The 14,264-nt window shown below is 42.4% G+C and overlaps 1 protein-coding gene across 1 annotated transcript in view; it reads left to right on the forward strand.

The window, feature by feature from the left end:
- Positions 1-2,218: 2,218 nt before the first annotated feature.
- The window catches only part of CYP27A1 (cytochrome P450 family 27 subfamily A member 1), a 32,183-nt gene continuing 20,137 nt past the window's right edge, over positions 2,219-14,264 (forward strand). The window contains exon 1 of the mRNA XM_024563823.4: positions 2,219-2,973. Within this exon, the coding sequence (XP_024419591.2) occupies positions 2,710-2,973 (264 nt within the window). The 5' untranslated portion in view covers positions 2,219-2,709. The remainder of the gene's footprint in view (positions 2,974-14,264) is intronic.

Consider the following 14,264-nt stretch of genomic DNA (forward strand, 5'->3'; position numbering starts at 1 on the left):
ATTTAAATAACAAAATTAATAAGTCAATAAACTATATGTATTTTTCAAAAATACACACCAGACATTCAGAATAAGCAAGCACTAGACCATCACGAGCATTTCAATAATTCTGAAGAGCAGAACATAGACACTCTGGCCATAATGTAATACCATTATAAATTAATAACAACAGAATGATCTCTTTCAACACAGAACTCCAAGTATTTACAAGTAAATAAAAACATTTTCCTTATATGACTCAGATTAAAACAGAAATCAAAATGGAAATTAAAAACCATTTGGAGATGGATGTTAATGAGAGAAACTGTTATTGAGTCTTGTTGGACATGGCCAAAATAGTATCATGTAAAAATGTATCCCATTCATTAGGAAATAAGAAACTTTATTAAGCAATTTTTTAGAGGTTAAAATAATTAAAAATCAAGAAAATAAATCAGGAGTTGGGGGGGAGAATTAATGTATAAAAACATAAATTGAATTTCCACTTCTGTTACTGTTGGACTCAACTCTCTTAAGAATAACTTCAAAAGCTGAAAAAAAAATGACAAGCATTTACTTGAAGTCATTAGCATCAGAGAACAAACAAGGTGATAAAGAATTACTAGGCAAGACGGGAGAAGACAGAAATCCAGAGTTCAGTCAGGCATAGGTACCCCTTCCTGTTAGTGGACTTGCTCATTTTCAGAAGCAGAAGCTGAGGAGTGAGTGGCTTAGACTCACAGGCCTGGGAGGGAAAAGCTACGGTCCATGATCTCTTATGCCAAAACTTTGGGTGGGGACCCCAAAAGATTTAAGACTGGAAATAGACTAGCTTTCTAAAGGACTGCAGCTCAGCTTTAGAACATTTCACTGCCAGACTTGAATTAGGGGGACCCTAGATTGCTTGTGCCTTTAGGTAACTCAAAAATGAAAGTGAATCTTCCATGAGGAAAGTGGAATCATTCCAAATCTCAAAGTAGTTCCACCAGAAACTTAGAGAACACTCTTTCTGGCACACAATAAAAAGTACCCAGGCCCAGGCAGAAACGTGGCAACATGAACAAAAACCACTAGAAACAATAGATAATAGAGCTTGCCCCACGTAGGTTCCAGATATTGGAGTTAGTGGTCATAATCCTTAAGACAATTATGCTTACACAATTAAAAAGGAAAATAAAAAAGAAAATTAAGAATTTGGCATAAAACTAGAAATATAGTAAAGGGCATAGATTTGAAAAAAATAATTGAAATTGACAACTGGAAAATATAATAGAAATTAAGGATTTAATAGCAGATTAGACACAGCTGAATAGAGAAAAAAATGAGCTAGATGATACAAAAGGATAGAAAAATAGTGAAGAGAAGAGAGGGTAAGAGACAGGAAGGATGCAGCCAAAAGGAGATATATATATATATATATATATATATATATATATATAATCACATCTATATATCACATATATATCACATACATATATATCACATATATATCTCGAAGGATCTATATCTATATATCTATATATCTTAAAGTCCTACAAGGAGAGGGGAAATAGAAGTTGGATAGAAGCAGTGTTTAAACAGATAATACCTGAAAAACTCCCCGAACTGAGGAAAGACACTCAGTCACAGATTCAAGAAACCGTGACCCCTAACAGGACACGCAGAAAGAAATCCACTCTTAATCTAATTGCTGTCCCTCCGAAGTTAATAAGCCCTTTCCCCGCTCTGCTGTCTGTAAATAACCAGTTCTCCAAATGCCCTTAGAACAAGCTTTACCGTCCCGCTGGTTCTGTCACTGCTGGGTTGGCTAATCTTTGACCCTGTGTTTATTTTTTATTTGTATAAGTCGTGTTTTTAACTTTTTGAAAAGTGTATTTTGAATATATATGAAACAAAGAATTCATGAAACAATACTTTTTCTTCTTGCAATATTTTCTATACTTTCTTATTACTTTCCGTCTTACTGAGAAATAATTCTGCTCACACACTAATCTTACCTCAACCTGCAGTTTGAAAAACCCCACTTTGGCAAACTTGGGGCTGGGTGGGGGGTGCGGAGGAGAAAAGGGGAGCGGGTAGAACTGCATTTTAAAAACCTATTTAAATGTGTTGGTGTGGCTTCCCGCTGTCCCTGCAGGAAACAGATGACCTCGGACACTGGGCATTTTAGTTTGGTTTTGTTTTTTCTGCTCTCCCAGACCCGGAGCTGGGCGGGGCGGGGCGGGGCGGGGCGTGCGCCCTAGGAAAAGCAGGCGGCCAGTTTAATCTCAGCAGCCGGTTCTTTGGGGTACAAGGGCAGGTCTCACTGTGTGGGGCCGCACGGCCTTTGGGGGCCTCCGGACTGCCTAGAACTCTTTGTGGTATTGCTCAGAGTTCGGACAAAGCGAACTTCAAGTTCTCCCTGAGAGTTCTCGGAAGTGCGAGGCGCGGAGTCACGGAAGGGGCGGCAGCCGTCCGAGCTCTCTGGGGCTCCCTAAGCGCCCTGTGCATCTTCTGCCTCTGTGTTGCCTGTCCCTTCCTCGGGTCGGGAGGCATACAGTTGCAGAAAGTGACTTCTGTGTGTTCGTTAGGTCCTGTTTGGAGGGCTCGAGGACCGCGAGGCAAAGTGAACAGTAAGGGGCCTGGCCGGCCTTTTCCCGGCCCACTCGGGGATACTGGTGCCCTTGAACCCGCTCCTATCTTTGGGCAGGGTCCGGGCTTTCGGTGCTTGTTTCCAAAGGCGCTGCGGACATGGATCGCATTGCTGCGCTGGGCTGCGCGAGGTGGGCGCTGCTGGGAACGCGGGTGGCCTGCCTGGGCCTCGGTCCACACGGGGCCAGAGCCAAGGCTTCGATGCCCAACGCCCTCCCGGTGGCCGCCGAAGCCGAGGCTCCCCGAACCGGGCCTGGCGACCGGAGGCTGCGGAGCCTGGAGGAGCTTTCAGGACCAGGGAAGCTGCGCTTCTTATTCCAGCTATTAGGGCAAGGCTACGTTCTGCACATGCACCAGCTCCAGGTAAGCGAGGGGCCTCGTGCCTGGGGAAGAGGGGTGAGTGAGCCCTGGGACACAGAGGCTGGGAATGGGGAGACATTGGACAAAAAGTGAAGAGCATGGGAACTTAGCTCAGCATCGACTAGGGCTCTGGTCGTAACCTGGAAATCTGTATGCGTTGTGTGCAAAGGGTAGACAGAGCCCTGGGAACTGAAATGAGCAGATGGAGGAGTGTTGAGAATCAGGAGGGCACTAGAAAGGAGGTGACTCGGAAGGCTAGGTTTAAAGTGGACAGAGCCTGAGAGAGGAGGGAACTGCCTTGGTAACAGAATGACAAATGCGAGTGTATGGGCTGCCAGGGGTCGTAGAACCACTGTTTAGTTCTGTGGTCGTACTGGCTACCACTGGCTTCTTCTAGAGGAAGAAGGAAATGGCTTCAGGAGGATTACAGAGGTTCCCCAATTAGCCAGGTAAATTTCCCCTTAGGGGGAAGAAAGATGTCACTTCTCAGGGAGTGAAACCAAAATCATAGGCATTAAGGAAAAGGTGTACTTATTGCTATTAAGAAATCAATTTCCAGTGAGGAGAATTTTTTAAAATATATTTTATTGATTTTGCTATTATAGTTTCCCAGTTTTCCCCCTTTGACCCTCTCCTGGTACCCTACTTCCCTCCAGCAATCCCCTGCCTTCGTTCATGTCTATGGGTCATGCATATAAATTCTCTGGCTTCTCCATTTCCTATACTGTTCTTAATATCCCCCTGTCTGTTTTGTGCCTACCAATTTGTGTTTCTTAATCTCTGAACCTTTTCCCCCATTCTCCTTTCCCCTCCCAGCTAATAACCCTCCAAATGATCTCCACATCTGTGATTCAGTTTCAGTCTTGCTTGTTTGTTTAGTTTGTTTTTGGGGTTCAGTTTTTGATAGTTGTGCATTTGTTGCCATTTTAATGTCCATAGTTTTTATCTTTTTCTTATATAGTTCCCTTTAACACTTCATTTAATAATGGCTTGGTGAGGATGAACTCCTTGTCTGGGAAGCCCTCCCATTCTAAATGATAGCGTTGCTGGATGGAGTAATCTTGGATGTAGGTCCTTGCCTTTCATCACTTTGAATACTTCTTGCCAGTCCCTTCTTGCCTGCAAAATTTCTTTTCAGAAATCAGCTGACAGTGTTAGGGGAACTCCTTTGTAGGTAACTCTCTGCTTTTCTCTTGCTGCTTTTAAGATTCTCTCTTTATCTTTAATCTTTGGCATTTTAATTATGGTATGTCTTAGTGTGGTCCTCTTTAGGTCCAACTGGTTTGGGACTCTCTCTGCTTCCTGGACTTGTATATGTATATTCCTTTGACAGATTAGGGAAGTTTTCTTTCATTATTTTTTTTTCAAATAAGTTTTCAATTTCTTGCTCTTCCTCTTCTCCTTCTGGCACCCCTATGATTCGGATGTTGGTACGATTGGAGATATCCCAGAGGCTCCTTATTGTATTCTCATTTTTTTTTAAATTCTTTTTTCTTTTTGTTGCTCTGGTTTAATACTTATTTCTTCCTTATGTTCCAAATCATTGATCTGAATCACGGGTTCATCTCTTCCACCATCGGTTCCCTTGGATTTTTCTTTATTTCACTTAATGCAACCTTCATTTCTGCCTGGGTCTTTTTTATGTTATTGCCGTACCCAGTGATTTCTTTTAGTGTCCTGATCACCAGTGTTTTGAGCTCTGCATCTGATAGGTTGCTTATCTCCATTTCATTTAGTTATTTTTCTGGAGTTTTTTGTTTGTTTGTTTTTTGTTTGGGCCATATTTCTTTGTCTCCTCAATTTGGCAGCCTCTCTGTATTTCTTTCTGTGTCTTAGGTAGAGCTGTTTTGACTCCCTGTCTTAATAGTGTGGCCTATTATAGAAATGCACCCATCTGGATAAATGTGGTTTCTTTAAACCCTTGGTTGTTAGGCCCTGGCTTTTAACAGGTGTGGCCCAGTGGATTGAGCTCCAGCCTGCGAACCAAAGGGTTGCTGGTTTGATTCCCAACCAGGGCATGTGCCTGGGTTGTGGACTGGGTCCCCAGTATGGGGTGCATGTGAGAGGCAACCACACATTGATGTTTCTTTCCCTTTCTTTTTCCCTCTCTTCCCCTCTGCCTAAAATAAATAAATAAAATCCTTAAAATAAATAAATCCTTGGTTGTTGGACTTCCATGCAGCTCAATTATCTGAGAATCTGGGTGATGTTTGTTTAGTTGTAACTTTTGCTATAGTTGTGTGTGTGAAGGCGAATAGTATTTACCTACACCTCCATCTTGGCTGGAAGTCTCTTAATCTGCCCGTGGCCAGCCAGGTGGTCTGTGCAGTGGCCCCTTGTCCCCCCCTTACACCCTCCGTGCCACAGCCAATTTCCAGTAAAAAGGATTTATCTAGCAGAACACTGAAACAAGGCACGGATGAATAGATAGCCCACTGACAATGGACAGAGACAAGAAAACCCAGAATTGGTTAACTTAGAGAGGTTTTTAGGAGATCAACTGAATTAATGCATACACTCTGCTCCAGGCATTTTCCAAGTGTTGGGATTCAATGAGATAAAGCCAATGCCCTGTTGAGGTTTATATACTCTTTTGGGGGAAGAGGGATGTAAGTGTTACATGCCATTGAGTTGGCTCCAACTCCTGGTGACCCTATGAATGAGTGATGTCCACAGTGTTCTCACCTCGACAGCCCTGCTTAGCTCCTGTAGACTCATGTCCTTGGCTTCTTTTATGGAGTCATTCCGTCTCATATTTGGCCTTCCTCTTTTCCAGGCCCTGGGCTGGGCTGGTGAATAGACTGGCTACCATGTGACTGTGCTGGGCTCTAGTCAAAAAACAGGAGGAGCTATGGGGACTGGGATAGGACAAGCCTTTGAGGAGGACTTTGGAGGCCAGAGTAAGGCCCCAGTGCCTCTGAGGGACCATGGTGGGCCCTTGAGTAAACATAGGGTGAAGATGTCTTTCCAGAGACACTGTCCAGGTTATGGAATGCAGTAGGATGGATTATACAGGAGAGGTGGAGAGGGTCTCAGGTGATTAAGGCTTGGGTGTGGCAGTACCTGAGCCACCTTCCAGAAAAAGCTAGAGTGGGAGTTGAGGATGAGGGGAAAAGTGACTCTGAGGGTCTGAAGGCCTAAACTGACTAGTTTCTCTGCACCTGCCCAGACTACTGCTGTCTCCTCTGGGACCTTTCCTGTTGGGGTTGTGTTTCTGAGACTTGGTGGGCAAATCCTATGGTACTCAGAGACATTTAAAAAATTATTCCCTTTGGGCTCAGGTCTGAGTAACTAAGCAAGCTAAGAAACCAGAGTCCCCTATACTTCTGCTTGATTTGACCTCTAGAAATTTGAGAGGCCCAGTGAATGGTCCAGGGTGGAGGCTAAAGATTTCTGAGTGTGAGTTTACTAGGAGGTTTTGCTCAGTATTTTCTGTAGAGCAGTAACTACCAAAGAAATTCCAAATGGTCCTAGGAGGAGTAGGAGGAAGCAGGAGAAAGACAGGAATGTGTGTCTTTTTAAAGGAGAGGCCAAGGCTAGGATTTAGGAGAGCCACCTGTTTCTAGCCCTTACATCCCAAAGATCTTGAGTCATATGGACCTGGGCTGTCCCATGAGAAATATTAGCCCTTCCCACCCACTACATGTGGATGCTGTGAGTTAATAAAAGACGGAGTCCTACACATCTATAAAACCCAGTTAATAATCCTATTGAGGAATAGGATGCATTCTATTGACCTGCTTGTATCAGTTCAAATTCATTTGCTTGCTACTCACACTGGCTTAAACTATAAAGCAATTTTATTGGTTCATATAATCCAGAAGTCTAATAGTTGGGTGCCCTTCAGGTACAATTTGCTCTAGGGATTCATGAGATCATCAAAGCTACAGTTTTGTTTTTCTGCAGTTCTCCTGGCTCTGCTGTCTTGCAGAAGTTAGTTGACTGGCTTAGGTTAATTGTCCATCCCTGAACTCATCATAGTGGCCACAGGCATACTCTAACTTAGCCTAGACCCATGAAGGCTCACCCCTAAATCTGGGGTCGGGGTCTTTCCCTCTAAGCCCATACAAGAGGGAGGAGTGGAACTGATATAAGGGCATCTGACTATAATGTTCCCAGCACCCTCAGTTGTGGGAAACTGCATATCCCACATAAAAATTGTCCAATCAGCTTAGGGAAGCACTGTAGGACTTAGGGGGGTGGAGTGGGAACTGGGACATGTGTAAATCATGCTAGTCCATACATGCTAGTTCCTTTCTCGTTCCTAACCAAAATAATGTCAAGAGTGTTGGGAAATGAAATGTGAATATGTTAAATGTATATGTAAATTTGTACTGAATTGATATCTTTTAGAGATGTCAGCCCTAAAATGATGAGATCAGTGATCTATTCTGTAGTGCTCATGGTCGACCCCCTAGATTGGTGAGCCCCCTAATGCCCTGTGCACATACTTGTCACTTCATGTATTGTGCTGCTTTTTTATAGTTACAACATTTTTTCTTGTGATGAAAACTTTTAAGATCTGCTCTCTTAGCAACTTTCAAATATATAATATGGTATTATTCATTATAGTCACTGTGCTGTACATTACATCCACAGGACTTGTGTTATAACTGGGAGTTTGTACTTTTTGACCACCTTCACCCATTTTGCCCACCCACTCACCCTCTACCTCTGGCAACCACCTGTCTGTTCTCTGTATCTATGAGTTCGGTTCTATTTAGTTTTAGTTTCCACATATATGTGAGGTCACTTAGTATTTGTCTTTCTCTGTGTCACATTTCATTTAGCATAATGCTCTCAAGGTCCATCCATGTGGTTGTACATGGCAAGATTTCCTTCTTTTTATGGCTGAATAATATTCCATTGTGTATATATACCACATTTTCTTTATCCATTCATCCATCGATGGACACTTAGATTCCTTTCATGTTTTGGCTATTGTAAATAATGCTGCATTGAATACAGGGTTGCATATATCTTTTCAAGTTGGTACTTTCATTTTCTTTGGATAAATACACAGAAGTGGAATTTCTGGATCCTATGGTAGTTCTATTTTTAATGTGGTTAAGGAACCACCATACTGTTTTCAATAGTGGCTGCACCTATTTACAGTCTTGCCAGCAGTGCAGCAGGGTCCCCTTTTCTCCACACCCTCACCAGCACTTGTTATTTCTTGTCTTTTTTGATGGTGGCCATTATAACAGGTGCGAGGTTTTGGTTTGCATTTCCCTGATGGTTAGTGATGTTGAGCACCTTTTCATGTACCTGTTGGCCATCTGTATATCTTCTTTGGAAAAATGTTTATTTAGATTCTCTGCCCATTTTTAAATTAGATTTTTTTTTTTTGCTACTGAGTTGTATGAGTTCTTTATATATTTTGGATATTAAACCTTATCAGACATATGATTTGCAAAGATTTTTCTCATTCAGTAGGTTGCTTTTTCATTTTGTTGATGATTTCTTTTGCTATGCAAAGTTCTCTTAGTTTGATGTGGTCCCATTTGTTTATTTTTGCTTTTGTTGCCATTGCTTTTGGTGTCAAATACAAAAAAAAATGAAGGGGCTTACTGCCTATGTTTTCTTCTAGAAGTTTTATGGTTTCAGGTGTTATGCTCAATTCCTTAATCCATTTTGAGTTCATTTTTGTGTAAGGTATATGCTAGTGGTTATGTTTTATTCTTTTGCATGTGGCTGTCCAGTTTTCCCAACAGCATGTATTGAAGAATACATGCCCTTTCCCCACTCTCTATTCTTGGCTCCTTTGTTGTAAATTCACCATATATGCATGGGCTTATTTCTGAGCTCTCTATTCTGTTCCATTGATCTATGCATCTTTTTTTTTTAAGTCAATACAATACTGTTTTGTTTACTATAGCTTTGTAGTATAGTTTGAAATAGGGACGCATGATGTCTCCAGCATTGTTCTTTTTTTCTCAAAACTGTTTTGGCTATTCAGTGTCTTTGGTAGTTCCATACAAATTTTAGAATTGTTTGTTCTATTTCTGTGAGAAATTTCATTGGAATTTTAATAGGGATTGTATTCAGTCTGTAGGCTTGTTTTGGGTAGTATGAAAATTTAACAATATTAATTCTTCCAGTCCTTGAACATGGAGTATCTTTTATTTTGCATCTCCTCAATTTCTTTCCTCAGTGTCATAGTTTTCAGTGCACAGTGCATAGGTTCATTATTAGTATATAGAAACAAGTGATTTTGTATATTCATTTATATACTGCAGCTTCACTGAGTTCATTTATTAGTTCTAACAGTTTTTTGGTGAAGTCTGTACAGTTTTCTATACATAATATGTCATCTACAACTAGTGACAGTTTTACTACTTCCCTTCTGATTTGTATACCTTTTATTTCTTTTTCTTGCCTAATTGCTTTGGCTAGGACTTCCAATGCTATGATGAATAAAAGAGGTGAGAATTGGCACCCTTGTCTTGTTCCTGATGTCAAAGGGAAATCCTTCAGCTTTTCACTGTAGACTCTAATGTTAGCTACGGGCAGGGGAGGTTTGTCATATATGGCCTTTATTTTGTTGCGGTTTATGAGCGTTTTATCATTGGTGGATGTTGAACTTTGTCAAATGCTTTTTATGCATCTATTGAGATGATCATATGATTTTTATCCTTTATTTTGTTAAAGTGGTGTATAACATTCATTTGCAAAGTTTATCCCGGCATCCCTGGCATAAATCCCACTTGATCATGGTGTATGATCTTTTTAATGTATTATTGAATTTGGTTTGCTAATAATACTTTGTTGAGGATTTTTGCATCTATGTTTGTCAGGGATATTGGCCTGTAATTGCCTTTTCTAGTACTGTCCTTGTCTGTTTTTAGTATCAGGAAAATGCTGGCTTTGTAAAATGAGTTTGGAAGTGTTTCCTCCTCTTCTACTTTTTGGAAGAATTTCAGATGATTGGTATTATTTCTTCTTTAAATGGCAGAATTTACCAGTGAAACCATCTGGTCCTCAGCTTTTATTTGTTGGGAAGTTCTTGATTACTGCTTGAATCTTCTTACTAGTAATTGATCTGTTTGGATTTTCTACTTCTTCATAATTCAGTCTTGCTAGTTCGTATATTTCTAGGAATTTATCCATGTCTTCTAGGTTGTCCAGTTTGTTGGCGTATAGTTGTTCATGGTAGTCTCCTATGATTCTTTGTATTTCTGTGGTGTCATTTGTAACATCTCTTTCATTTCTGATTTCACTTGTTTGGGTCCTCTTATCTTTTTTCCTTGGTGAGTCCAGCCAAAGGCTTGTCTATTTTGTTTATCTTTTTTAAAATAGCTCTTAGTTTTACTGACCTTTTCTATTGTCTTTTTAGCCTCAATTTCAATTGTTTCCACTGTGATTATTGTTCTTTCTTTCCTTCTACTAACTTTTGAGTTAGCTTGTTCTCCTTTTTTGCTTGTTCCTTGAGGTATAAAGTTGTATTGTTTATTTGAGATCATTCTTTTTTCTTATTCTATGTATTTATTGCTGTAAACTTCCTTCTTAGGACTGTTTTGCTGCATCCCATATGTTTTGGCTGTTACCACTTTTTGCATCCTTCACCAAAAGCCTCCAGTCCAACTCTCTACTGGACAGAGGCATCAATGGCTAGATAACCATGACCTCAACCTGGCAGGCTTTGCCCTGCCCAACTCAGAGTATGTCATTTCCAGCTCTAGCAGCTCCAGCAGCTCCACCAGGTCAGCCTCCTTGCTTACCTGTGGCTCGCCTGGCAGCATGAACAGCCCCATCATGGCAGGGAAGAAACAGTGTCTGGGCTTAGACTCCCTTGCTGCTTGATCTCCCCAGCCATCCACTCATGCACCACTGCTACACTGGTGCCCCGAAGGGCATGTTTGGTTATACTGATCCCCTGCTCAGGTGTCGCCACAGGGAACAGGTGTGCAGAAGTGCTGGTGGAGCAAGTTTTAATCAGAGGACCTTGGAATTTGGCCATTTATGACAAATGGGCATCTACTCCAGATCTTTCTGGATAAGAAAGGGTTCTTCTAAAAGCATTCCAATGTTCAAGTTCTAGTTCTGTCCTGGTTCTTTGTTCCATGTATATGTATCAGGTGCAGTCAGCAGGTCAAAGTTCTCACCTCTGCACGTGATTTGGCTGTGTGACTTGTGGTTTGGTTTTATTGTCTCTGAAAACAACTCAGTATCTCGTTAAACTGAATAGGAACATGTTGAGCTGGTTTTGTGGTTACAAATCTCCCTTTTTTGTTGCTCATTCCTCAATCTTGAGGGAAAAAGGGCAACTGGGTCCAGCTTCAATTAAGATGGAAGATTAGCCCTGACTGGTGTGGTTCAGTGGGATGGGTGTCACAGAGCAAACTGTGAGGTCACCAGTTTGGTTCCCAGTCAGGGCACAGGCCTGGGTTGCAGGCCAGGTTCCCAGCTGAGGGTGTGTGAAAGGCAACCAATCAGTCAGTCTCTCTTTCTCTGTCTCTCTGTCTCTCTCAAAATCAATTCTGACAAATTAAAAAAAGGAGTCATTTGAATTGGGTTCTGGGGAGAAAGCATTTTGGACATCAGAGTGTGAGCTGCTTAAACGTCATCTCTATAATATACATTACAAAAGGATAAGCAGGGAATTTTGTAACCCAGGTTGGAAGGATCCAGTGTGTTGGGGAAGCCAAACTAAACTCATAACCATCTTTAATATCAAATATTTTCCTAGATCACATGACTCTAAAAAGCATATGGATTAGTTTCTGTCCCAAGAGAGCATGCACAGATAGAGGGGAAGGATTCCCAGCTGCTCACACCCAAGCAACTTTCCCCAGAAATGGAGCAACTTACTCGGAAACAAAACCAACAGTAGACTGAAGCCCAAAGATGTTTATTTATTCCGAGGGAGCTGTGTGCTGAGGGTGGGCAGCACCTGCCAGGAAAGTCCCTCCAGAGTCTCCAAGGCAAAACTTCCTTGGCAGCTGCTCAGGACTCATGGAGGGGAACTGCAGCTGGAGTTGGCGTGCCATGGCTCCTGGGTGGATTGCCAGATTGTTACTGAACCCACATTCATGTGCCCCAATTCTTCAAAAAGCCAAAACTCAAAATGTCAGAGTTTGGAGTAAAGAAAGGTTTATTGATGGAGAAGGCGCCAACCCAGAATTTGAGGATCCTAGTAATGCCTCAAATCTTTCTCTGGTGCTTTTGTGTGGAATGTTCTATATATAACTGTCATCTCTCTGGTTTAATGTGTCATTTAAGGCCAATGTTTTCTTATTCATTTTCTGCCTGGATGATCTATGCGTTGATGAAAGTGGGATATTAAAGTCACCTACTATTATTGAATGGCCATCTGTTTCTCCCTTTGTATCTGTTAATATTTGCTTTATATATTTAGGTGCACATTTTTTAAAAAGATTTTCTTTATTTATTTTTAGAGAGAGGAGCAGGGAGGGAGGAAGAGAGGGTGAGACATCAATGTGAAAGAGGAACATCAATCGGTTGCCTCCTGCACGCACCCCGACCAGGGACGGAACCCACAACCCAGGCATGCCCTGACCGGGAATCAAACTGGCACCCTTTCGCTTTTGCAGGACAGTGCCCAACCAACTGAGCCACATCAGTCAGGGCACAGGTGCGCGTGTTTCTTAGCATAACCTGTGTATATAGCTCAGAGGCTGAGCTGTGAAGCTGTGAGGGCTGGACCTACGTCTTTCCCCACTCTTTGCCCCCCAGTGCCAGGTACAGCCCTGGGCACAGGAGAGGTTCTCAGTAGTGTCTGATAAATCAGTAAATGTCATGCATCAGCCGAGGGCTGTGAGTGGTGCCGAGCAGCAGCTGTATCCGGCGGTAAACTTTGTGAGACTCTTCTCAGCTCCTTCATCTGGGTTGGAGTGAAGATGAGACAGGAAGGGAGGTGGGCAGACTGACTAAGCCTGGCCTTTCTGCTCTCGGCTTTCCATGTCAGAGACTAAATTTTGTTAGTACATGCAGCATGGGTAGACTACTAGGGACTGCCCCGCATTGGCCAAACCTACAGAAACAAAAGGCGAACTAGAGTGCCCATGCGTTTCTTTACTGAGGAAGTTAATCCCGCAGGGATCATAATATTCCACCACATAGACTCTCCCTATGCTAGTTGTCTATGGCCGCATCACAAACTGTCCCAAAACACAGTGGCCGTGCACATCGGAAATGGCCTATCTCTGCCTCACCGTGGAGTGGGGCTTCAGTTCAAACAGCTGAAGATCACCAGGATGGCTCAGTTGAGGTCATATATCTGAACCCTGGGTCTGGCTTTTGGCTGGCTTCCTCCGTTTTTCTCCATGGCACATCTGCCAGGGTTGGAATTTCCAACATGGCTTCTTTAATTCCCTGTTTGGTGCCTGAGATAGTTTGGCCAGAACAGCTGAGTATCTGTCTCTTTCTCCATGTGTCTGGCTTGGGTTTCCTCACAGCATGGTGGTGTTTGGATAGTCAGACTTCTTCCAGAGTTCTGGCTTTCTCCGAAGTGAGTGTTCCAAGAGAGAAAGTGGAAGTTGCCAGTTTCTTAAGGCCTGGGCCTGGAAACTGGCACAGTGTCATTTCCACTGTGTACTACCCGTCAAAGCTGTTACAGAGCCCATCCAGACTCTGGAGGAGAAGGTGTAGGCTTCACCTCTTAGTGAGAGGGATGTCAAAGAGGCTGTGGCTATCTTTAGTCCACTCTGTCCTCTTCCTAGGACCCAGGTATCTAGGGAGAGAAGTTTGTCACTACATCAGTGTACAGAGACCCCAGAACGAAAGGGATGTAACTGTATGGATGGAAATTTCCTCTAGGCCTTGGAGAAACCTGGTTGAATATGCTTCTCTGGTGTCTGTCCATTACATTAAGTATCTCTATCTTGAGAGAGAAATGCTGCCAAATTCTTGCTGTCTGGCTCCCTCTTCAGGGTTTTGTAATGGCCACTCCTGTTCTGTTAACACATTCTTTCTTCAGTTTGGTTAATACCATCGATTAGATGGATTTTCTCTCTCAGTACTCACATTACCTCAAGCCTTTCAGAGATTATCCTCCAGGTTACTCTGACTTGGCTCAAGTGTTTTTCTGCCTCATCTGGCAGACATTCACAGGTGCCCTTGAGGCCACAGCAGAATTAGGTGTACTGCCTTCAAACCTTAGGGATGGGAAATTTGAATCTAGGTGTTAAGGCTAAAAATGCTAATACCACTTATCAACTGCACTGCCAGAATTTTTATCTTAAAGATAAAGGAATGGTTCAGCACATTCAAGGTAGCAATATTTCTGACTGGGAAAAATTAGAATGACTTCCATGTTTCAGTAGGGGACTAAT

Source organism: Desmodus rotundus, chromosome 2 (genome assembly GCF_022682495.2).
Source record: "Desmodus rotundus isolate HL8 chromosome 2, HLdesRot8A.1, whole genome shotgun sequence".
NCBI classification, from domain to species: Eukaryota; Metazoa; Chordata; class Mammalia; order Chiroptera; family Phyllostomidae; genus Desmodus; species Desmodus rotundus.